The following is a 26162-nucleotide window of genomic DNA, read 5'->3' on the forward strand; positions in this document are numbered from 1 at the left end:
TGTAATTTGAAATAACCCTGGTCAGACGCATGGCCCTGCGACTGAGAGGGATCAGCTGTGAGAGGGGATGTGGGTGTGTGTGTGGACCACATGTTCAGAGTTAACCAAAGGTGATAAAAAGTGGGGGAGGGACTGCCCACTCAGAGGTAAGCATGGAAGACAGAAGAGGAATAAAATACATTATGGATGCAAAAGGTAGGATAAGCAATGCATACGAGGGATCGTAAATGCAATTCACAAAGCACAGTCAGGAGATGGGAAAAGCTGGGGACATTCAATGCATACCAAGGATAGTAAATTATTTGAGTTAATTGTTTAGAAATATGAGATGTTCTACCATAGGTGTTACCTAACAAGTCATATTGCTTTTACAGGGAGAAGCTGGTGAAGCTGGAGATCCAGGAGAACCTGGAGAAACAGGACCCCCAGTAAGTACTGAAGAAGCTAGCTAATAAATTCATACATAGATCCTCATAAATGACCAGTTCGGCCCATAGTATAACAGTCAACCTAAAAATCTACTGTCTATAACGTTGGATTGCTCATAAGTTAGTTAAGAGTCAACCAATCTTAACTCATCGTCGCATCTACTGCCATTCCTAGACCATTGGCAAACCATTTCCACATATCTGGTCATAGCAGGGCAAGATAATAAATGAAAGATCGGGGAAGATGAACGTAAAACTTTTGAGAATACAAATAATGTTACTTCTCAGTTATTCTGAAGACATCATATGCCTCATCTTAAGAATCTAGGTATATTTATTAGAAGTTGTGATCTTTTTTCAGGGAGGCAAAGGTGATGGCGGTGAAAAGGGAGAATCAGGAACATCAGGCTCGGCTGGACCACCCGGAAAGAAGGGACGACCAGGAGAAGATGGGCCAAAAGGAAACATGGTGAGAAGTTCTAAGAAACCATAGCGTGATTGGGATAGAATTATAAAGGAAAGTATAGTGGTAAATCATGAAGACCTAAATACGACCGCCTAGTGTGGTGCACACATTGTCTTAAACCCCTTCATGTCTATTTAACTTGACAAGACCACCCAACGCTTTTGGTTGTACTCAAGATCTATTTGGTATGACCACAAAAGTCAAAGAAATTGCTATAACCTATGTGAAGAAATATTGGTTTATGTACATGAAACCTCAGATACAATCTTAATTTTTGTCATGGAAAGCTCATAGAAATAATTCATTGTAGGGTCCCATTGGTTTTCCTGGAGACCCTGGACCACGTGGAGAAGCTGGAGTTCCGGTAAGAAGTTATTAAATCATTATTAAGTCATTTTTGGATATAAAATATGGGTAGTAAATTTATAATATAACTAACATTGACCTTATTTTTAGGGAATTGATGGAGTACCAGGCGAAAAGGGAGATGCTGGAGACTCTGGTAATCCGGTAAGTATCAGACACATTGGATGGCTTTTTAAGACGTAAAAAGCAGTAGAACCAGCGTGGTTCTAGTGAATTTCACTTCCACGACCATAGGGATATTCAGTGCTGTACGTTTGGGCCAGTAGAACAGTGGATGGTCTGGATGATACATTCAGACTTTGGACTGAAACACATGGGTAGAATATACTTTGCTAAATATGGCCTGGAAATAATCATGGGGTTCACCATATTGGTAGCTTCCCACAGAAGGTGTTCAGCAGCACACATGGCCCCTCATTTCAGTATAATATAATCTAATAGACCTTAGGGTGGTTTAAAAAATATATCAATGGTATGTAGAGGTGAGCCTTACTTATTATTATGCACCATGGCTTCAATTCATCAAAGCAATTCCACCATAAATCTTTCATAAATCGCTTTGAAAAGTCATAAATGAATCAGGAACATTTGACTCCAGCACGGCCTCATCAATGATTGCAGGCCTTTGACTAACTAAAAGCCATCCATTTTTTCTTTTTTTTTTTTTACTAATTACTGCTTTTCTGACGAATATATTGGTCAGTCACTAGTTGAGGTGTGTTTTGACCAGCTCAAGTCTTACTTGCCATAAATACTGTATGTAATCTGGTCTAAATTCTGCTGTTCCCTTGAATCTTTCGTTGTTTTTTTGGTTCCTGGACATTTCCATTCCTGAGATATGACACTTTCTTCCTTGTATATAAATGTAGTCCTTTTTTTGAGAGCTCGTGCCGATAACCATACTTTCGCTCTCTAAGTGCAATCTGACAAAACATCGAGTGGCACTTGGACCAGTGTTAGTCTATGGAGCCGTGCACATTGAGTCTGTCCAAGGAAAAAAATCGCAGCATGCTTGATTTGCATCCGATATTCAGAACACACTTGGTCATGCAAGTCAATGAGTCCGCGGAAAAATCGGACTACACTTGGATGACATCTGACTGCAGTCCAATTTTCACGGACTGCCAGAATGAGGAAAATGGAGATGGGTTTTTTTTTTCAATCTTCTCCTCATCCAAGAAAACCGAATTACACTGTGATCAGAGCTTAATAAGAGTGAGATTAGCATAATTGGCCCAATTCTCTCAGATGAGAGAAAATGCACTAGTGTGGCACTAGCCTAAAGTTATGTTGACCTGGTCTTGAAAGCAACATCCACAGAGAGGAGTTTAGGACCACGCCCAATTGGCTAGTAAGACTACATTTTACCTATAAGGAAACAGAAACTGATCTGCACCTGCAAACAGAATGAGGCAAAATTGAACAGATGCAAGCTGCTGTGACTGCATTATATGCATACCAAAGAGTGTGGTAAATACTGTGTGCATCAAGATATATGCAAACATTGAATATGTGTGTTTAGAAAGACATTACTGCCATATAGACTATACTTCTAATACTGAGCCAAATTAGTGAATTGCTGTGTGCCCACCAGCCACAACAAGGCGACCTTTCTCTGGAGGGACCCTACCCTTTTCTATCAGACACTGTGGGCGCCAAGTTATATGCAAACATTAAATATATGTATTTAGAAAGACATTACTGCCATATAGACTACACTTCTAAAACTGAAGCGCTTAAAGCACAAATTAGTCAATTCCTGTGTGCCCACTAGCCACAACAAGGTGTCCTTTCTCTGGAGGGACCCTACCCTTTTCTATCAGACACTGTGTGCGCCAAGTTATATGCAAACATTAAATATATGTATTTAGAAAGACATTACTGCCATTTAGACTATACTTCTAAAACTGAAGCGCTTAAAGCACAAATTAGTCAATTCCTGTGTGCCCACTAGCCACAACAAGGTGTCCTTTCTCTGGAGGGACCCTATCCTTTTCTATCAGACACTGTGTCCGCCAAGTTATATGCAAACATTAAATATATGTATTTAGAAAGACATTACTGCCATTTAGACTATACTTCTAAAACTGAAGCGCTTAAAGCACAAATTAGTCAATTCCTGTGTGCCCACTAGCCACAACAAGGTGTCCTTTCTCTGAGGGACTCTACCCCTTTCTATCAGACTTTCCTCTCCCAGGACAAAAGTCTACAAATTTAAAGGACAGAAAGGATCCAGCTCTAATAAAAAAAAAAACAGCCCTAGACTAATGCAAGGAGGGCCTTGAAAAATATGCAGCATCTAAAATGTATATGTACAATGGTTGCATATATCACACAGTGAGTGATGCACTCCTGCCCTTTAAATTTGCAGGTTTTTGGCCTGAGAGAGATATGTCTAAAAGAACAACGTGAAATCTCCAGGAACAGCTTTCGGCTACTTAAAGAGAAAAAAGTGCCCAGATTTTGATCTTATTTTATTTTCGATGTTCCTGTGAATTTTCCATTTTTTGTATATTTTTCAAATGTTCCTACAGTTCCTGAGATATGGAGTAATTTTTATGATCTTTATTAATGGGGCGTGGCTCACATTGTAATAATGCAGTGCAGCCTGAAGACACGCCCCAGATGATCCAAAGCCACGCCCGTAACAATTAGCGCTAAGAAAGAAAAAAAAAAGCCCATATCTCTGGAACCGTATGGTGGATTAAAAAACAACAAAAAACTGAACACTTAGGGGAGAAGCGGGAATAAAACAAGAGCAAAAACTGGACACATCTGATCTGGGGACAGGTTTTCTTTAAAGTGCCTGGTTAGTTTTACTCTTCTTCAGAAAATATCCTTTAATGCAGGACAGGCCTTCTCGTTGGAAATCAAGAAAAGCCTCATTCAGTATGAAGTGATGAAAATCGCTGGAGTAAATGTTGTATGCTAATCACTCTTTTGTTGACCTCTTCTTTCTGATCTTCCCACATACACGTACGCTTGCTTTGTCTGAAGGTGCATGTGTTTTCAAAATGGAGAGGGTGTAATAAAAGGATAAGGCCCCAAAACTTTATTTTCAAATTTCTAACTTCCACAAAGGCCAATTTTTTTTTTTTTACACATGCAATGGACGGGCCGAAGAAAGTTCTGGCCCAGAGGGATCTAAAATTGTCTGTTCCTTACCAACATTTTATGCCTTTATTTGGGAATTTTTCCAGTTGAGTTTAGGACCCAACAACGGAAGAGCTAATTTCAAAACCGTTGCATCTGGAATCAATGCTGATAGTCAAGAACTGGATGTCCCCTAAAAAACATTTATTTCCATACTTGGCCTCATCAAATAATATTGACATATTGCTATGAGTGTCGACTAACATGTGCCAAACGAACGCTAGCTGAACATCTAATACTTGTTGGCCTGTCCCGGTAAATTTGACTGCTTTTACCTTTGTGTAGGGCCACCCTTAACAAAATGAAGTCTTCCTTCAAAGTTATTGTTATATTCTCATACTTCACTCCTTATAGGGACCACCTGGAACTCAAGGAGAACCTGGACCAACTGGTCCACCAGGCAGAAGGGTAAGTCCCAGAGTCTGTAGTGTTGGCGCTGCAGTTTTCTTCTAGAATATGCAGGATTTACCGTACATGCTTTCTTATTTCTTTTAAGGGCCAACTTGGACAAGCAGGCAAAGAAGGTCGACAAGGTGAAAAAGGAGTTAAGGTATGAAGAGAACCGAGCAAAAACAAAAATGCTTTACACAAAGTAGTGTAAATGGTTTTATTATTGATATTCAAATGTTGACTAGGGAGAGCCTGGTACAGAAGGCCTACCTGGAAAGACTGGACCAGTGGGGCCACAGGGATCACCAGGGAAGCCGGGATCAGTGGGTATGAGAGGCATTCCTGGACATGCGGTGAGTAAGCACTGCACTGAAATGCTTTCTAGAAAACCCTCTTTCATAATTAGAATGCTATTTATACATTATACTTCTTTTCATTAGGGAGAGCCAGGATTATTGGGGCCACCTGGTCAAACAGGACCTCCAGGTCCAGTGGTAAGGACATGAATATGTAGTAGTCAGTCCCTACTGTAATATTTCAATAATGGTCTAATATTTCCTGACTTCAAGGTTGTTGGAATATTTTTTATGCTTGTTTTTTTTACTCTCTGCAAACTGAATAATATAATGTCTTACAGGGTCCAGATGGGTTGCCTGGCCTTAAAGGTGACTCAGGAAACAAAGGAGATAAGGTAGGGTTCATTACTTGTACTTGTGTTGAGAGGGTCTCTGCACCGGCACTCTGTTTTTCTTAATAGTGTAAGTTGTAGGGGAAACTGTCAGAAAGTGTTCGCGACTCCAATAGCGCCATCACAGGGGAAATAGTGCTACCCTGCGGAATTTTTGGGTTGGCCAAACAGTACACTAATGAGGCGGGGTCTCCAGAGTGAGGGATGCTGTTTAGTGATGAGCTAGTATGCTCGTTGCTCGGGTTTTCCCAAGCATGCTCGGGTGGTCTCCGAGTATTTTGCCGTGCTCGGAGATTTTAGTTGATTTGCGGCTACTTGTCAGCCAGAATACATGTGAGGATTGCTTGCTTGTTAGGGAATTCACACTTGTATTCAGGCTGTCAAGTAGCCGCAAATCATGCAGCTGCGGCAACAGATACTAAGTCTCCAAGCACTTCCAAATACTCGGAGATCACCCGAGCATGCTTGGGAAAACCCGAGCAACGAGCATACTCGCTCATCACTAATGCTGTTTATTGCTACACACCATTATGGCTAATAGATGATGAGGGACCAGATTGGGGAAACCCCTTTATTATCACCTTTCCGACATATAATGCACCTGAATATCACACATCGGGGTTGGTCTATGGAATGGGCTCAGAAACCATAAAATTCCAATATATGGTGTAAGGCAGTGACCGGTGTCATAGGCGAGGGTCACTATGTGTTGGTCTTGGGCAAGCTATTTGTCCAAGGAAGATTTAAGAAAACCTGCTCTGGGCTTTTATTTATTTATTCATTTTTTTTAACAAATCATTTTTATTGATTTTCCACAGTTTTTCATAACCAACAATAATTACAATTACAATGACAAAGATATGCGATACCATTGTGTATCTGTATACAAGGAAAATGAGAGAAAACAGTTCTCAAACCCATAATCATCCCCCAACCCAACCCTTATCATGTCCTCGAGCCAGACTTCCACCCTGGAACCGTAGTGCGGTGACAATGATCAAAAAATCAAGATGTACTAACCTTTAAGTTTCCCAAGGTACCCCGAAGATCATTCATTAAGTACCAGCCGGCCTGCAGGAACGGAGCCATAATCAGGATGATCTCATCCCGAGTGCACTTGTGTTCCATAAATCCTCTCCACTTCCTGAAGAACTGCTCCGTTGGTTTTGTTTTGCCTCTTTCCGCTTCCAACTTTTCCAAATACATCACCTGCTTAATATTACTCATTAGCTTCCTCATAGTCGGGCTTTCGCCCGTAAGCCATCGCCTCAGGATGCATTTCTTTGCTAGAATTGCTAGATCATGTAGTACCGACATCCTCCCCCTCCCACATCCAAGTCACAATGGAAAATCCAAAGCATCGGATTGAGATCCCATTCTTTCTCCCCTATCCCCTTGCTAAAGTCCCGAACTGATGCCCAGAACTTTTGTATCACTTTACATCCCCACAAGCCGTGATACTTATCCGTGCGTTCTGATCTGCATTTTCAGAATTTCCGAACAGCACCTGGGCTCGCTGATTGCATTGGGATATTAAAACCATGTATGGCCCTATGAATAATTCTGAAATGGGTATCACGCCAATTTTCGTTAGTAATATTTTTCCTTAATATACACCACCCCTGGGTAATCTTGTCCATAATGTCCATGTCTCCCAACTGCTTTATCCATGCTTTTGCGCAAGTCTGTTTCCTCGACGGAAATAACCATTCCTTCAAGACCCCATATATTCTTGATACATTCAACCTGGGGAGATCACACTCCATCAGGATATCAAATCAATTTTTGAGCAATTCTTTAGAAACATCCCGCAGATCACGCAAAACAAAGTGATGTATTTGTGAATATTGCATACCCTGAAACTTGTTAAGTGCAAACTTCTCCGTCACCTCTGCTTCAGTCATCCATCTCCTTTCATCGACATGCATCAAATCATTCATTCTCAATACACCCTTCTCTCACCATTCTTTAAATAATCTATTCTCCCTACCTAATTGAAAATTTGGATGGGCCCATGGATTGAGATATTTGGGTACCTTCCACAGCAGTCCCAATTTTTTTCTTATCGCCTTCCAGGATACTATTGTGTCCCTACATATCATAGAGTTCCTCACTGTCGAACCAAGACAGGACAGGGGGAGTGTAGAACTGAGGCCAGGTCCCAAGGTTTACAAAATTCATCGAGTTCCTCACTTTCGAACCAAGACAGGACAGGGGGGAGTGTAGAACTGAGGCCAGGTCCCAAGGTTTACAAAATTCATTCTCCAAATCACATCCGTTCCGCACAGCCAATCAATCACATGCCTAGCCAAACATGCCAGATTATACCCCCTAATATTGGGGATTCCAATCCCTCCTTCCTCCACAGAGGACATAAGAGTGCTCAAACTTATTCTAGGCCTCTTCCCTCCCCAAAGAAACCTCATGAATGCTCCGTTCAATCTAGATATATCCCCTCGCTTAAGTAACGGGAATCATCTGAAGAGGGTAGAGCAGCCTAGGAAAGCTCATTATTTTAATCGGATGTCCTCTGGCCAAAAGCGATAATGGCAGACCCCTCCAACTTCTCAGTTGCGCTTCTATTTTCAAAAACAACGGATGATTATTTAGGGCATAGACCGAATCCGCTGTGCGGCCCAGGTGAATGGCCAGATATTTGACCAAGGATTTTGCTATCTTGATCCCCCCCCCAACTCGGCTAGTTGACTATTGTTTCTTGTCCCATCCCCTCCTCGCAAAAATAATATCTCACATTTGTTTTTGTTAAGTTTAAAACTGGAAAATTCCCCAAACTTCTCTGAGCTTCAACCATAAGATCTTTGAATGGATCAAACATAAATAATACTATGTCATCAGCAAACAAAGCAGATCGAAGCATCCTATTCCCTATTTTGATCTCCTCATGACTTTCTCCACTGTTAAGGACCCTCGTCAGGGGTTTGATGGCCATATTAATCAGTAAGGGCGACAATGGGCAGCCCTGGCGTGTGCCCTTTCTGGAAATATATCTGACAAAAATCCAGGTGTATACACTCGTGCCTGGGGGTTTGAATAGAGTGACTGAATATATCTTCGCATTCCGGCGAACATACCCATCCCGTCTAGAACCCTCTCCAGCCATGACTAACTCACGTTATCAAATGCTTTCTCAGCATCCAGTGTCACAAATGCTGGGCATCCTTCTTTATTCCCCTTTTTGGATTTTACCGCATCCATAATCAACATAGCTTTTCTAATATTAGTTACTGCATACAGTGGGGAAAAAAAGTATTTAGTCAGTCAGCAATAGTGCATGCAAGTTCCACCACTTAAAAAGATGAGAGGCGTCTGTAATTTACATCATAGGTAGACCTCAACTATGGGAGACAAACTGAGAAAAAAAATCCAGAAAATCACATTGTCTGTTTTTTTTTCATTTTATTTGCATATTATGGTGGAAAATAAGTATTTGGTCAGAAACAAGCAATCAAGATTTCTGGCTCTCACAGACCTGTAACTTCTTCTTTAAGAGTCTCCTCTTTCCTCCACTCATTACCTGTAGTAATGGCACCTGTTTAAACTTGTTATCAGTATAAAAAGACACCTGTGCACACCCTCAAACAGTCTGACTCCAAACTCCACTATGGTGAAGACCAAAGAGCTGTCAAAGGACACCAGAAACAAAATTGTAGCCCTGCACCAGGCTGGGAAGACTGAATCTGCAATAGCCAACCAGCTTGGAGTGAAGAAATCAACTGTGGGTCAATAATTAGAAAATGGAAGACATACAAGACCACTGATAATCTCCCTCGATCTGGTGCTCCACGCAAAATCCCACCCCGTGGGGTCAGAATAATCACAAGAACGGTGAGCAAAAATCCCAGAACCACGCGGGGGGACCTAGTGAATGAACTGCAGAGAGCTGGGACCAATGTAACAAGGCCTACCATAAGTAACACACTACGCCACCATGGACTCAGATCCTGCAGTGCCAGACGTGTCCCACTGCTTAAGCCTGTACATGTCCGGGCCCGTCTGAAGTTTGCTAGAGAGCATTTGGATGATCCAGAGGAGTTTTGGGAGAATGTCCTATGGTCTGATGAAACCAAACTGGAACTGTTTGGTAGAAACACAACTTGTCGTGTTTGGAGGAAAAAGAATACTGAGTTGCATCCATCAAACACCATACCTACTGTAAAGCATAGTGGTGGAAACATCATGCTTTGGGGCTGTTTCTCTGCAAAGGGGCCAGGACGACTGATCCGGGTACATGAAAGAATGAATGGGGCCATGTATCGTGAGATTTTGAGTGCAAACCTCCTTCCATCAGCAAGGGCATTGAAGATGAAACGTGGCTGGGTCTTTCAACATGACAATGATCCAAAGCACACCGCCAGGGCAACGAAGGAGTGGCTTCGTAAGGAGCATTTCAAGGTCCTGGAGTAGCCTAGCCAGTCTCCAGATCTCAACCCTATAGAAAACCTTTGGAGGGAGTTGAAAGTCCGTGTTGCCAAGCGAAAAGCCAAAAACATCACAGCTCTAGAGGAGATCTGCATGGAGAAATGGGCCAACATACCAACAACAGTGTGTGGCAACCTTGTGAAGACTTACAGAAAACGTTTGACCTCTGTCATTGCCAACAAAGGATATATCACAAAGTATTGAGATGAAATTTTGTTTCTGACCAAATACTTATTTTCCACCATAATATGCAAATAAAATGAAAAAAAAAACCAGACAATGTGATTTTCTGGATTTTTAGGATTTTTTTTTCTCAGTTTGTCTCCCATAGTTGAGGTCTACCTATGATGTAAATTACAGACGCCTCTCATCTTTTTAAGTGGTGGAACTTGCACTATTGCTGACTGACTAAATACTTTTTTTCCCCACTGTATCTACCTTTTATAAAACCTGATTGGTGTGACGTAATTATTCTAGGCAAAATTGTTGCCAGACAATCCACCAAAATTTTGGAAATCAACTTCAAATCCTGGTTAATAAATGAAATTGGCCTTAGCTGGAAGGGTCCCCCAAATTCTTGTCTCCCTTAGGCAGTAATTTTATAAAAGCCGTATTAGCATGGCTGGGAATTTCCCCCCCCCCATCCAAATATTAAACATGTCCGTTAGCATCCGTGAGACCTGATCTCTTAAGACTTTATAAAATTCACTCCCAAAACCGACTGGTCCCGGACCTTTTCCATTGCCAAGACCTTTGATAGCCGATTTAACCTCCTCCACTCTAATCTTGGCGTTGAGACAACTCTAGCCCTTGGTCAGTGAAGGGGCTTTTATTTTTTAAACGGTCTACAGGATGGTAGTGGGGCGGTCTGTTTCCTTCCTGGTGGGGTTCTCCATGTGGCCTACGGCCACAGGTTCCTTGACATAAAACCATGCAGCAAAGGGTTGGGTGTTTCAGTGTGGAGTTTGCAAGGTGCAGAGCAGATGGCTCTCCAAAAGCTCAGCCTGTGTTAGGGAACACTGAGCCAAGCGAAGCGAACTCCTGGCACCCCGCAGCGTAATACGGTGGTGCAGTTGCCCTCGGCAACAGGACGCATTTATGGACTGTCTTGTCTCCTGGCTGCTATCCGCAGGATACCGTTTGTTTTGTTTGTAAGTTTTGGACATTAAAACTATGTTTACTTTTGAACTTTCCTGGGTCACTGCCTCATCACTGTACAGTGAGGACACCGCTGCACTACAATGGCTATATGAAATTATTTATCTGTATGATAAACACCACCAAAAAATCTAAATGCCAGAATTGACATTTTCTAGTGATTGAATGTCTATCAAAAATCATAACATTATATATACCCAAAAATGGTACCAATAAAAATGCCAGCTCAACAGCAAAAATGGAGACATTACATGTCTAAGAATATGGTGAAATAAACCAAATTTTCTCTTTTACAAATTTCGGAAATTTTTTTTACACCACCCAAATACAAAAAAACAGTTTATATAAGTTTGGTCATCATGCAGACTTTGAGAATCATGACAGTTTTCATTTTGCCACACAATGAATGCGGTCGACACACAACCCGAAAAATGATGGAAAAAATCCCCCCCCCCATCTACTAGCAAATTGTATAATAAAATAAATGGCATCATTCCAGACTACAAATTATCCTGAGAAATAACAGGCCTTCCTAAGGCTAAAGGGATGGAAAACAAGTTATGGCTCTTGGAAGAATGGGAGAAAAAAAACGCCAAAAATAAACGCAGAAATCCTGAAAATTAGTTTTGTAAACTAGAAAACCCCAGACAACCACCAATTTTTTTTTAAATGTAAGTACGAGCGAGCCCTAATAATGGTTTTATTATTCCAGGGTCATGCTGGACTTATTGGACTAATAGGACCTCCTGGGGAAATGGGAGAGAAAGGAGACAAAGGACCAGCTGGAGTCCAAGGTGTACAAGGACCTAAAGGAGATCCAGTAAGTCTTGATGATAATATGAGATTTCCTACCCAGCTGTATAAGATATTATAGTGACTTCTGCCACTTTTTGCATTAAGGGTTTGGTAGGTTCTTCTGGACCAAATGGACCTCCTGGACCACTTGGACTTTCGGTAATTACCCCTTCATTGTCTTTTTTCATTTAAAACTTACTGACTCCCGACGGACCCTATTGTGAGTAGATGTGGTCCACTGGTGGCCCGTAACACAACAGATCTGTGTTGTCTCATGACTTCCATTAGAAATGTAGGCCATGAGAGGACTATGAAGGTGAAGTAGCTGAACATATCACGTCAGTGTTGTTGTAAAAGAGAGATGGTAACGCTTGAATTGTTTTACAGGGATCCGCAGGGCAAAAGGGATCCAAAGGTGCCCCGGTAAGAGTTACTTAGTATATACATCTACAACATTCCAGATGTAATGCAAAATGTACGTTTCTCAGTATACCTATTTGACATTCTCTTTTTTGTTAAATAACAGTCTATATTGACTAAATTTGCAGGAAAAAATCATTAAAAAACAGATGATTTTGACATTTTGGACTGACCGTAGCTTTGTAAAATATCTAAGAACAATTATTTGCTTCTAGATATTAGCGAATTTGTTCGTGTAGAATTGAATTTTTCTCAAATTTTACAAAAATTTGGATTTTGCAGACAGCTATTTTGGTACCCGGTAGAGGTCTGGCAAAGAGTTAAAGAAATCAATTAATTACCACGCCACTCATTTGCTCTGCCAACCCCACAGCCCGCCTTTCAGTACTCCTTGCCTCTCCTTATCCCCTTGCCCCGTCATACGTATTCTCATCGATATGATTAACTCTGTGGCAGGACTTCCGGAAGTGAATAGAATCATAGAATGGTAGAGTTGGAAGGGACCTCCTGGGCCATCTGGTCCAACCCCCTGCTCAAAGCAGGATTCGCTAAATCATCCCAGACAGATGTCTGTCCAGCCTCTGTTTGAAGACTTCCATTGAAGGAGAACTCACCACTTCTCGTGGCAGCCTGTTCCACTCATTGATCACTCTGTCAAAAAGTTTTTTCTAATATCTAATCTGTGTCTCCTCCCATTCAGTTTCATCCCATTGCTTCTAGTCTTTCCTTGTGCAAATGAGAATAAAGTTGATCCTTCTACAATGTGACAGCCCTTGAGATATTTGTAGACAGCTATTAAGCCTCCTCTCAGTCTTCTCTTCTGCAAGCTAAACATTCCCAAATCCTGCAACCTTTCCTCATAAGACAGGGTTTGCAGACTGTTCACCATTCTGGTCGCTCTTTTCTGAACTTGCTCCAGTTTGTTGATGTCTTTTTTAAAATGTGGTGCCCAAAACTGGACACAATATTCCAGATGAGGTCTGACCAATAGGTGTCTGATGTCACTGCGAGATGTGCCATTGCGGCATATGTTGTGACGTTACGATGTGTGTTTGATTTTAATCCTCACTTGAGCATAATTTCTGGCTCGTACGTGTGCAGTGATTTTTTTAGAACGATGCGTGTTGTCACGCCAGGGCAGGGAGATGCCCGGTGTTCGGAAGCTGGTTAAGGAAAGCCCTGAAGATAGGGAGACGGAAGATGGTGACCCCTCATCACGCAGATTATGCTGAAACCTGCGCACCCTATCGCCCTAGACGGGCTTAAACCCTGTGCGGTGTCACGTGCCTAGGCCCTGACTGACGCTGTACTTTGCCCTGGCTTGACCACGCCAGCACTGCAGCAAGGCGCGGGAGCACCGCAATTCAGAGCCTTTATACCAGGTTACCAGCGTTTCTAACAGCCCGCTTCAAGCATCCCCTCTGTGGATCTTTCAACAGAATCCTTACTTCTTCCTATGTTACCCACCTACACGATGCAGCGACTCAATGATTAAGACCCAGGACGGGTCGAAACGTCCATTTTAGCTCTAGTCGCTTTTTTGCATCCCCACTTGTTTCGCTCCCTTGAATATTGATTTTGCTAAATGGAGTTGACTGAAAATAAGCTTTTTTCACCATGAACTCATGAGTGTGGATTGAATTTTAATTCTCCAGTGCCAGGGGCTCTTCAGCCCGTTCCAACTGCACTTCACTTCCCGACAGTGTGCACACTAAACTTTACCTTCTAGATGTCATCATGTCGGTGGGGGGGGCCATACTCGCTAGCCGGTCTGCCGAAATCAGTCAATATCAGTGAATTCAGACGATGTTTCGGCAAATTTGTATGTGGGCCTTAAGACTCTAGAGCAGAGGTTCTCAACTCCAGTACTAAACCCCACCCAGGTCAAGTTTTCAGGATATCCTTAAGAATCATAGAATCATAGAGTTGGATGGGACCTCCTGGGCCATCTGATCCAACCCCCTGCTCAAAGCAGGATTCGCTAAATCATCCTTAGTATTGTACAGGTGATAATTTCATCACCTGCACAGGCAGGAATTCCATCACCTGGGCAATACTAAGGAAATCCTGAAAACATGTCCTGTTAGTGGCTTTTGAGGACTGGAGTTGAGAAACACTGATCTAGAGAAAGTTTTGGTCTTTGGATGTGGTAAGTTATCTAGGCCATCACACAACCTTAGCTTTCCCCCTATGGAGCTTTTTATGGAAACCGAAAGAATTATGACGAGTGATCTGCAACGTTTTCCTAAAGGGAAACAATGAAGTTTCTTCTATAACCCAAATTCTTTGCATCAGCCTATTCTTTAAATTGACGTGGAAAAGAGCGTAGGCCACAGATCCATCAGCAGGACTTTGCTAGAAGTACGATGTGAAGGGAAGCTATCATCAGAAAATGACCAGTCAGGTTATTATGTTACATGTGGTTTTTAACCATTTATCGCAACATTTTTTTTTACTCTTCATACCATATTTATTAAAAAATAAAAATTGAAAACTTGTAAATTTCACACTGGCCACACATACTTTCTGACCTTTCTGGAAGAGTTTTCAGCAGGCTCACTGTCATCAGAGGTAGGATAACAATGAAAGGTAACTCCTTACGGTAGCCGATACTACAGCTCCCCTGCTCCCTTAGCAATGACTTTTGCACACCGTCATTAAATGCTTCATTACAAATGGTAAGATTTCAGAGTCTGTTCGTTGCGACTAATGTTCATGTGATTTCTTTTTCTTGAAACAACAGTAATCTAAAATCTAAAAAATCTCTAATGGCCAGTGTAAAAATTGCAAGATTTCTATTTTTTATTTTTTTTTTTTCATTTTAAATGCAGATTGTGAAATGAAAAAAAAAAAAAATGAAATCGAAACTAAAATCAAACATACACATAACACGAAACATTGATTTTTAAAGGTTGTTTTCTGATGATGGCTTCCGTGTAAGACTCTTGCTATCTAAAAATTCATTTTTATTAATTCAGCTTGTACAATAATGAATGTGATTAATAGCTACTAATTGATAATCTCCTTCTTTAGGGACCTATGGGTATGAGAGGAGACCCCGGACAATCTGGCCCTCCTGGACCACCAGTAAGTCTATCTGGAATTTGGTTATAATTTTGTAAAAGTTGATAATGTAGATAAAAAAAAAAATTTTTTAGACAAAAGAAAAATATTACGGTACTTATAAGGGCTTTCTAATGCTAAATTTAATGATGACCCTCCCCCCAAATGACCTTATTCTACGTGTTTTGATGCCCAACTTATGTTTTCCTTTTTGCCATCATACCCGTTTCTTGACTACCTGGAGGACTGCTTCTCCCACCAAACCCATGATGTGTAATTATACTACCTCCACTTAGCCACTAATTACTCCTCTACTCCTAGTGTCACATCTCATGTGGCATCAGCTTGATTTATAAACTGTCTGCTAAGCATATGATAGGCTTGTGTAAGTAAAATTGTAATGTCCCAAAAATGTCCTCATTACAAAACTACCTATAACTCCATAGATGCAAGAGCAATCACTGCCATATTATTGATAACAGGGTCGTCCAGCACAAACCATACAACCCCTCCCATATGAGACATACGATGGCACAAGAAAACGACGGCGCCACTCAGACAGAGTGCAGGCGGATGAGGGACTCACAGATTATATGGCTGACGGCATGGAAGAAGTTTACGCCACGATAGGATCCTTGAAAGTAGAGGTAGAGCAGATGAGGTGGCCAGTGGGGTCCAAAGAAAGCCCAGCAAGAACGTGCAAGGAGCTCCAGATGTGTCATCCCAAATACAAGGATGGTGAGTAATGCCGAATATTGTCCTATAGTAATAGGAGGAGATATAGGGAGGATATATAGGGCAATAGGAGATATAGGGAGGATATATGGGGTAATAGGAGATATAGGGAGGATATATGGAGTAATAGGAGGAGATATAGGGAGGATATATGGAGTAATAGGAGGAGATATAGGGAGGATATATGGGGTAATAGGAGGAGATATAGGGGGATATATGGGGCAATAGGAGATATAGGGAGGATATATGGGGCAATAGGAGATATAGGGAGGATATATGGGGCAATAGGAGATATAGGGAGGATATATGGGGTAATAGGAGATATAGGGGGATATATGGGGCAATAGGAGATATAGGGAGGATATATGGGGCAATAGGAGATATAGGGAGGATATATGGGGTAATAGGAGGAGATATAGGGGGATATATGGGGCAATAGGAGATATAGGGAGGATATATGGGGCAATAGGAGATATAGGGAGGATATATGGGGCAATAGGAGATATAGGGAGGATATATGGGGTAATAGGAGGAGATATAGGGAGGATATATGGGGCAATAGGAGAAGATATAGGGAGGATATATGGGGTAATAGGAGATATAGGGAGGATATATGGAGTAATAGGGGGAGATATAGGGAGGATATATGGAGTAATAGGAGATATAGGGAGGATATATGGGGAGGATATATGGAGTAATAGGAGGAGATATAGGGAGGATATATGGAGTAATAGGAGGAGATATAGGGAGGATATATGGGGTAATAGGAGATATAGGGAGGATATATGGGGTAATAGGAGATATAGGGAGGCTATATGGGGTAATAGGGGGAGATATAGGGAGGATATATGGAGTAATAGGAGATATAGGGAGGATATATGGAGTAATAGGAGGAGATATAGGGAGGATATATGGAGTAATAGGGGGAGATATAGGGAGGATATATGGAGTAATAGGAGATATAGGGAGGATATATGGAGTAATAGGAGGAGATATAGGGAGGATATATGGGGTAATAGGAGGAGATATAGGGAGGATATATGGAGTAATAGGAGATATAGGGAGGATATATGGGGTAATAGGAGATATAGGGGGATATATGGGGCAATAGGAGATATAGGGAGGATATATGGGGCAATAGGAGATATAGGGAGGATATATGGGGTAATAGGAGGAGATATAGGGGGATATATGGGGCAATAGGAGATATAGGGAGGATATATGGGGCAATAGGAGATATAGGGAGGATATATGGGGCAATAGGAGATATAGGGAGGATATATGGGGTAATAGGAGGAGATATAGGGGGATATATGGGGTAATAGGAGGAGATATAGGGAGGATATATGGGGCAATAGGAGAAGATATAGGGAGGATATATGGGGTAATAGGAGATATAGGGAGGATATATGGAGTAATAGGGGGAGATATAGGGAGGATATATGGAGTAATAGGAGATATAGGGAGGATATATGGGGTAATAGGAGGAGATATAGGGAGGATATATGGAGTAATAGGAGGAGATATAGGGAGGATATATGGAGTAATAGGAGGAGATATAGGGAGGATATATGGGGTAATAGGAGATATAGGGAGGATATATGGGGTAATAGGAGATATAGGGAGGCTATATGGGGTAATAGGGGGAGATATAGGGAGGATATATGGAGTAATAGGAGATATAGGGAGGATATATGGAGTAATAGGAGGAGATATAGGGAGGATATATGGAGTAATAGGGGGAGATATAGGGAGGATATATGGAGTAATAGGGGGAGATATAGGAAGGATATATGGAGTAATAGGAGATACAGGGAGGATATATGGAGTAATAGGAGGAGATATAGGGAGGATATATGGAGTAATAGGGGGAGATATAGGGAGGATATATGGAGTAATAGGAGATATAGGGAGGATATATGGAGTAATAGGAGAAGATATAGGGAGGATATATGGGGTAATAGGAGGAGATATAGGGAGGATATATGGAGTAATAGGAGATATAGGGAGGATATATGGGGTAATAGGAGGAGATATAGGGAGGATATATGGGGTAATAGGAGAAGATATAGGGAGGCTATATGGGGTAATAGGGGGAGATATAGGGAGGATATATGGAGTAATAGGGGGAGATATAGGGAGGATATATGGAGTAATAGGAGATATAGGGAGGATATATGGGGTAATAGGGGGAGATATAGGGAGGATATATGGAGTAATAGGGGGAGATATAGGGAGGATATATGGAGTAATAGGGGGAGATATAGGGAGGATATATGGAGTAATAGGAGATATAGGGAGGATATATGGGGTAATAGGGGGAGATATAGGGAGGATATATGGAGTAATAGGGGGAGATATAGGGAGGATATATGGAGTAATAGGAGATATAGGGAGGATATATGGGGTAATAGGGGGAGATATAGGGAGGATATATGGAGTAATAGGGGGAGATATAGGGAGGATATATGGAGTAATAGGAGGAGATATAGGGAGGATATATGGAGTAATAGGAGGAGATATAGGGAGGATATATGGAGTAATAGGAGGAGATATAGGGAGGATATATGGGGTAATAGGGGGAGATATAGGGAGGATATATGGAGTAATAGGAGGAGATATAGGGGGATATATGGAGTAATAGGGGGAGATATAGGGAGGATATATGGAGTAATAGGAGGAGATATAGGGAGGATATATGGAGTAATAGGAGGAGATATAGGGGGATATATGGGGTAATAGGGGGAGATATAGGGAGGATATATGGAGTAATAGGGTATTAGTAAAATAACAAAAAAGGAGGAAACATTGTAAAACATGTTATGTATAGTATTTTGCGCATTTTTTGTCATCTTAGGTGAATACTGGATTGATCCAAACCAAGGTTGTAATAGAGATGCCTTCAAGGTCTTCTGCAATTTTACAGCTGGTGGAGAAACTTGTCTTTACCCTGATAAAAAGTTTGAGTCGGTAAATATAACATAAAAAATACTTTGGATAGCTTCACACCTCCAATGAGATTATATTATACATTTTACATATTGGTAAAACTTGGGTTTTAAAATACTATTGAAATATTAAGACCATGCCACTCCACTTGACAGATAACATGACACGAGAGTGTTGCTGGCATTACCCATGGATGACAAATGGAACTGGACCCTGTATTTTTTTTTGATTAGCATCTGAACTTGTCGTAACTTAATAAAGATGTGACATCTAAAGGCCAAGTTTTTGCTTCTGTAGATCTTCTTGATTTTGTTATGCGATTTTATTGTACTTGTATCACCAGGTTAAAGTTGCAGGGTGGAGCAAGGAAACCCCAGGCGATTGGTACAGCACTTTCAAAAGAGGAAAGAAGGTACATTTTTTATAGTCCTGAATTTACGTAGTTCCTTCTCTACCTTTTATATATTAAGTACAAATGTTCATCTCATTCCCCCCAGTTCCAGTACATTGATGCGGACAGTAATCCCGTCCACGTGGTGCAGATGACATTCCTGAAACTACTGAGTGCTGTAGGCCATCAAACCTTCACTTATCATTGTCAGCAGTCCGTGGGATGGTTTGATTTGTCAAAGGGAAACCATGAACGGTCGATAAAGCTGAGGGCAGACAACGAAGAGACGCTATCCAGTAGCCGTACACCACAGCTAAGAGCTTTATATGATGGCTGTCAAGTAAGTATGAAATGTCACAACTGGGATTAAGAAACTTAGGAAAGTTTCAACAAAATTACTTCCTCGTCTCAAAATCTTTGGCATTTTATAAATATGCCTGTCAAACAAACCATAAAATGCTACCCCATCAACATCCTTGATCTTTCTGACAGTAAAAGAAAAGCTCCACTATTGTAAATACTACAGTGCATGAAGTTGGAAAAAGTAAAAATTTTCAGATATTTCTTTCAAACAAAATTGGTTTCGAGAACTTCAAACAATCCATCAACTTTAGGCGTTGGCTTGACGATGATCAGTACTTTTAGTTTCTTTCCAAAATGAAAAGTCAAGGGGCCATATTTCTCTTAGCTCAACTAAACTATTTAGATTTTCCAGTTTCTTGTGCAAAACTTAAAATAAGGTAATGTCGATCACAACAGTGACCAGAAACTTCAGCAGTCATCGTATCTAATGCTTCATCTTCTCATTACAGTATCGAAAAGGAGTGGAGCGAACGGTGCTTGAGATCAACACCTACAAGGTGGAAAATCTACCCCTCAGGGACGTTGCTGTCAGCGATTTTGGAGAAAGCAGTCAGAAGTTTGGCTTTGAGCTGGGGCCAGTCTGCTTTAACGGTTAATGAAAAACATAAATGAAAGACTGCCCCCAAAAATGTCATCTTCCAGAAAAAGGAACTTAAGTTTCACGGTCAACGAACTGAAAAAAAAAAATCCATTGGTCACAAATCAAAAAAGATTCATCCATGTGATTTTATTTTTGTTTTATATTTTTGATTTGTTAACTGCAGGGGATTCTAGATGTGTTTTTCCAGCGAGGGCCCACTCTTGTAGGGTTGCAGCACTAAATATATGTGGTGTAATTATTGCTTCGAAGACCTCGATGGACACCATATTTTTGAGTTGAAAAGGTCATCAGCACGATGGTCACTGTACAGTACTGCGATCATACTTGGTATTTGCAATTACTTCCACTCACTCTACAAGATTATCTCTCGAAATTCTGAATCACTCCTGGTTTTGCACTGGAGCGTAATGGTCCTATAAGGAGGTTTCCTTTGATGCCCCAGTCACAGAACTTGCTGCAATAAGGTGATCTGATTGCCTTCAGCCGCCATCAGTCATACACTGAATAATTCCTCTATTTAATCTGACAATGACACAAGTTGTATATCTAATCAGAGTCCCCAAATTTACAGAGATTTAATAGGTTAGTGACATCTACCTCAAGTAACAGAAATGGCTCCTGAGGCTCACCGTATGAGGAACTTGGGTCACTGACCACATTGACGTAAATGTACTGTATATTTGTGTGTATAATTTTTAAACTCCATAGTAATCTTTAAAGATGGGCTCTGTGTATTAAGGTAAAGGAAAAAAAAATATTTAATTATATTTCTTCATACTGTTCCCTACTGTCATAGTTAACTCTAATCAATACTTAAGTCAACCATACCTAATCCTCTTAACCTTCACAGTAATAGCAAATCTAGGTATCCCTCAAAATATACTTAATGTTTTAGCTGGATTCAATAACTGTTCAATGTAATATGAAATCTTTTGGGTCCAAGTCTTTATTTTACAAAAATTTTCTCTGGTCTTGACTTCTCAAAAATTCTTCGAGAGTATTTTTTTCTTGACAATTACAGTGTTTGCTTTGACACATAAGAGTTGTTTGGTATATAGAGAGTTAGCTACATTGCACCCCCTTAACTCATTTGCACAAAAGGGGTCTTTCGGTGCTCAATCTGTAGTCAAGACCTTCTTGTTTGGTTAAGGCTAGGGTGGTAAAATCCTAATTTTCTGGGTTGAAAACGTGCTGTAACGAAATAACTTAATCTGTACAATGAAAAGTCTCCAGAAGACCTCATCTTTTAGAAGTCATTTCCTGACCTAGATCCTATGTTTATTTTTTTTTATCCATCTTCTTCTTCAAAAAAACTCTCTTCCGAACACTCTTTGTTACTGAAAATTTAGGTGTTGACCTTATCTGGGTTGAACAGTGCTGTAGCGAGTTAACTTAATCTGTATAATGAAATGTCTCCAGAAGACCACATCTTTTAGAAGTCAACCCCTGATCTGGATCAGAGTTTTAATGATCTTATCCCTCTTCTTCCAAAGGACCCCTCTTCAGAAGGCCCTTTTTCACTGTAAATTTGGGTGTTGACCTCAAAGAGGTTTTATTGTATTTTGAGTCTAAAGGCCCCGTCACACACAGCGAGATCACCAGCAAGATCGCTGATTTTGTGACGCCACAGCGATCTCACCAGCGACATCGCTGTGTGTGACATGTATCAGTGAACGGCCCCCCTGCCGGGTATCGCTGATCGCGCTCGAACGTCCTGGGCCGTTTCTTGATCGTTGGTCTCCCGCTGACCAGCGCACATCGCTGCGTGTGACAGCGTGAGACCAACGACCAGCGACGCTGGGAGCTGGTTTCCAATGTAAACAGCGGGTATCTAAGAGCCGCGGGGCTCTTAGTTACCTGCTGTTTACCTTGGAAACCAGCTTGCTCACTGGTACCGATCGCTGATGGGTCTGTCTATGTCCCAGCGATCCCATCCACGTCGGATCGTTGGTGGGATCGCTGGAACATTGAAGAGTGTAACGGGGCCTTTAAATGGGGCCTCCTTACTATTCATAAAGAAGAGTTTGGGGGACATAATAGACAAGGACCACAACAACATAACCTCAAATGTCACTGTTAGCCATCAAGACAGCATACAAAAAAATTCCAAAGATAATACATGAGGTAGAAGAGGATTAGGTGTTTCTCTGCCTAATATTATATGTATTAAATTTGCATGTATTTTACTTATGTGTTTAGTAATGATTCAATTATTCTTACTACCAGTAATGAGCCTTTCAGTATGTACATAATACACACTACTGATGGAGGGGTCAGGATTACATTATAATCCAGCGCCAGAGAAATGACAAGACTTTTCCCAATAAGAATTTCAAGTATTTTAGTTAAGAACTCAACACCGGTGCAGTCATTGACAGTCAGCAGTATCCAAATCAAATCAGACGAGTTGGCCTCTGATCAGCGTATCCACCACAATGGAACTGATGACTTTACTTTCTAAAAAAAAAAAATATGATCATTCTATTGTGGGCAATGAGAGGTATTCATACAGTTCTTACAATTTATTTATGAATCGGTATGTGAACAAATGCAATATATGTAACAAATAGAGAGACAGAACCAAAGGACGGGCAAAAAATAAAAAGTGCTGTCAAGTTCTGGTCCCTTTTATGGTGCTCGTATATAAAACAGAACTGTACCTTTATGTAGGAAAACTATAGCTAAAATATTTATTACAAGAAACATTTGGGAATAAGAGCCTCCAGTATTTTCCACCAAGACATTATTATCTATAAATCTTACTACTCAGGAAACAAACAAAAAAAGTTAAATAATCTTTCCTCAAAATGTATTTTGTAGTACCCAGGATCAGGAAGTTGTATGTAGAATCTGCAATCACAATCTGGCTTCCAAAATCCTGCATCTTAGTTGACTCTGTAAAGGCCAATGAGTACAGACCCTGAAATGAATGATTTAGCTATAAGTTTCCTTTCCAAAGATCTAATGACAACAATATGCCTTAAAACTGTACTTCAATCTTGAAGAAGGACTTATCCACTCTCCATTACCCACAAAACCAAAATCCAGTGGAAAAAGGAACCGTAGTGGGGGTATACAGAGACCCCTAATATTGTAACCTTATTAATCCAAGTGACCATAAAAAGATGTGTCAGTTGGTGAGACATCTACTATGTAGTAAATCGACCCCTATAGATACTTAAGGTCCTTTTACATGGGCAAATAAACAAGATGCAACAGTTCATATGAAACCCTTTACATTATTGGTAAAGGACATCCAACCTTTATACAATCAATGACAAACGAGTGTTATCGTTTGATCACTGGGCCTGTTTACATTGATTGGGAATGATTACATAAGCGATCAACTTTTTTGGGTATCATGGATGGAAAGTACTGTGCTAATCTAAACAAAATATAAAGAAAAAAAAATGTAAACCAAAAAAATATGATAGTTCCTCTTTAATAAGATGCAGTTTTTTAATGAATTGTCGCTACGTGATCCGGAAAGCTAGTACTGTGATTGGCTCTGCTGCCTCTTATTGAACAGACCACAGACCACTGTTTTATCTTGTTCTGTGATTAAACAAGTTGCTACTAATTACTGACCAAAATGCAATTTATTTTTTTTTTTGGCTGTTTATTTTTTTTTTTTTTATAAAATGGTGCTAGAACAATTATACCAAATTTGTATTATAAGAATAAAAAAGATTTTAAATTAACATTTCATGCTAATGTGTGATATTTGGGTAGGCTAAAATGACCGGTGTGTGATCCACTTTATTGGGAGGGACATTAACAACCTGATTTCATTGAGAAAAAGACAAAGGGGAATTAAAACTTTTGCCAAGTCTGAAAGCCACTACAACTGACAGTTTGACTATGTTCACACGTGGCGGGATTTTTATTCTGAACAAAAGAAGCCATGCAGCATGTCAGTTCTTTCTGCACCTTTGCAGCATTTTTTCACCCGTAGAAAGAAAGTTTTAAAAGGAAAAAAAGGCAGCAGGCAGGTTTTGCTGTGTTTTTTGGTGAATAAAACTAACTTTATTAAACTTGTACTGTAGAAAAATCACACATATAAAAAACACACCCAAAAAAAAACCGCTGCAAAAACACCTTATGTGAACAAAGCCGTATGGCTTACTTAGACGTCAGTGTTTTTTGTCCGTGTGCGCCAGCATTTTTTACAGACAGTGTATGGGCACATTTTATTCTATGGGGCAATTCATTTGTCTCTTAAAGGGAATCTGTCACCTCATTTTTGGCCTATGAGCTGGGGCCACCGCCATCAGGGACTTATCTACAGCATTCTGTATTGCTGTAGATAAGCGCCCGATGTAACCTGAAAGATAAGAAAAACGAGTTAGATTATACTCACCCGGGAGTCCGGTCCGGCGCCTCCCATATTATAGGGATGACGTCCTCCTTCTTACTTCTGCTGCGGCTCCTGCGCAGGCGTACTATAACTGCCCTGTTGAGGGCAGAGCAGAGTACTGCAGTGCGCAGGCGCCGGGAAAGGTCAGAGAGGTCCAGCGCCTGCGCACTCCAGTACTTTACTCTGCCCTCAACAGGGCAGATAAAGTACGCCTGCGCAGGAGCCGCGGCAGAAGTAAGACAGAGGGTGTCATCGCTAGAAGATGGGAGGCGCCGGACCACGAATGCTGTAGATAAGCCCCTGATGGCGGTGGCTGTAGAACCTGTCCCAGTGGCTTTCCTGTCCGCACAGTGAGAACTTCTCCCAAGTGGCCGTCCTGATTTGTCTGTGAATCTGAAGTAACACCTCTGCCATTTGGGGTCAGCAGCTACTGCCCGACGTTGCCCTGCAGTGGCACTTGGCAGCTACCTGCCGCACAAGTCTGACCTCACCACTAGAGGCTCCACCGAATGCCAAGGTAGCTGCTTAGTCACGCCCTGCCAGGGCAAGTCCGGTCTGTGGCACAACGGGTCCACGAACCACGTGCGCTACTTAGGAGCGAAACACCTATTTTGTTGGTTGATAGTATATGGAACGACCCTTTGAGGATATAGGAATAGCGTTTTTTTTTAATTCAGTCTTCTGTTAAAGAAAACCTGTCAGTAGGATCAACCCTCCTAAGCCAATATATAGGCATGCAGGAAGCTGATTATAATGATACCTTGATATCTGCGATCTAATATCTTATTCTATACAAAATCCACATTTTTCTTAATATGTAAATAAACTGTTAAGCTATGTGAGCCAGACATAGATCGCTCTGAGAATATGCCTCCAGAGATTACTGTATTGTACATGAAAGGGGGGTATGACCAGTGTGTATCGCTGGCATCCCTGCATGTCTCCACTCCGCCCTTCCGGCAGGGGCAATGAGTTTCTCACTACCCAGGCCAACCTGCCGTATCAGCCACTGTTCTGGCTCCGGTATCCCAGTCTCGGCACGTGCCGCACTGCTCCCCTATAGGCACGCTTAGGGCGCATGCACTCCGGGTCTCTTAAAAAGACAGTGCAAAAAATCCTATGTGTCCGCAGCCAATAGGTGGGAGGCGCTTAGTACTTTTTATTATTATTTATATAGCACCATTGATTCCATGGTGCTGTACATGAGAAGGGGTTATATACAAATTACAGATATCACTTACAGTAAACAATCTAACAATCACAGACTGATATAGAGGGGAGAGAGGACCCTGCCATTTCGGGCTTACATTCTACAGGATGGTGGGGAAGGAGACAGTAGGTTGGGGGGTTGCAGCAGCTCCAGTGATGGTGAGGTGGTAGCTCCGGAAGTGGAGAGGAG

General features: G+C 41.2%; 1 protein-coding gene and 1 long non-coding RNA gene across 2 annotated transcripts in view; one reads left to right on the forward strand and one right to left on the reverse strand.

The window, feature by feature from the left end:
- The window catches only part of COL5A3 (collagen type V alpha 3 chain), a 379057-nt gene extending 356471 nt beyond the window's left edge, over positions 1–22586 (forward strand). Inside the window, exons 49-66 of the mRNA XM_073555703.1 lie at positions 375–428; positions 790–897; positions 1205–1258; positions 1351–1404; positions 4768–4821; positions 4910–4963; positions 5049–5156; positions 5244–5297; positions 5441–5494; positions 11802–11909; positions 11990–12043; positions 12272–12307; positions 15338–15391; positions 15850–16105; positions 18960–19072; positions 19395–19463; positions 19549–19782; positions 20255–22586. Coding sequence (XP_073411804.1) covers positions 375–428; positions 790–897; positions 1205–1258; positions 1351–1404; positions 4768–4821; positions 4910–4963; positions 5049–5156; positions 5244–5297; positions 5441–5494; positions 11802–11909; positions 11990–12043; positions 12272–12307; positions 15338–15391; positions 15850–16105; positions 18960–19072; positions 19395–19463; positions 19549–19782; positions 20255–20401 — 1665 coding nt within the window. The 3' untranslated portion in view covers positions 20402–22586. The remainder of the gene's footprint in view (positions 1–374; positions 429–789; positions 898–1204; positions 1259–1350; positions 1405–4767; positions 4822–4909; positions 4964–5048; positions 5157–5243; positions 5298–5440; positions 5495–11801; positions 11910–11989; positions 12044–12271; positions 12308–15337; positions 15392–15849; positions 16106–18959; positions 19073–19394; positions 19464–19548; positions 19783–20254) is intronic.
- A 135-nt stretch (positions 22587–22721) lies between these two features.
- LOC141059530 (uncharacterized) overlaps positions 22722–26162 on the reverse strand; it is a 53830-nt gene continuing 50389 nt past the window's right edge. Inside the window, exon 2 of the long non-coding RNA XR_012222566.1 lies at positions 22722–22863. This is a non-coding gene — a long non-coding RNA (uncharacterized lncRNA). The remainder of the gene's footprint in view (positions 22864–26162) is intronic.

The sequence above is a fragment of the Dendrobates tinctorius genome, unplaced genomic scaffold, assembly GCF_039654945.1.
Source record: "Dendrobates tinctorius isolate UK_male_01 unplaced genomic scaffold, ASM3965494v1 ptg000228l, whole genome shotgun sequence".
NCBI classification, from domain to species: Eukaryota; Metazoa; Chordata; class Amphibia; order Anura; family Dendrobatidae; genus Dendrobates; species Dendrobates tinctorius.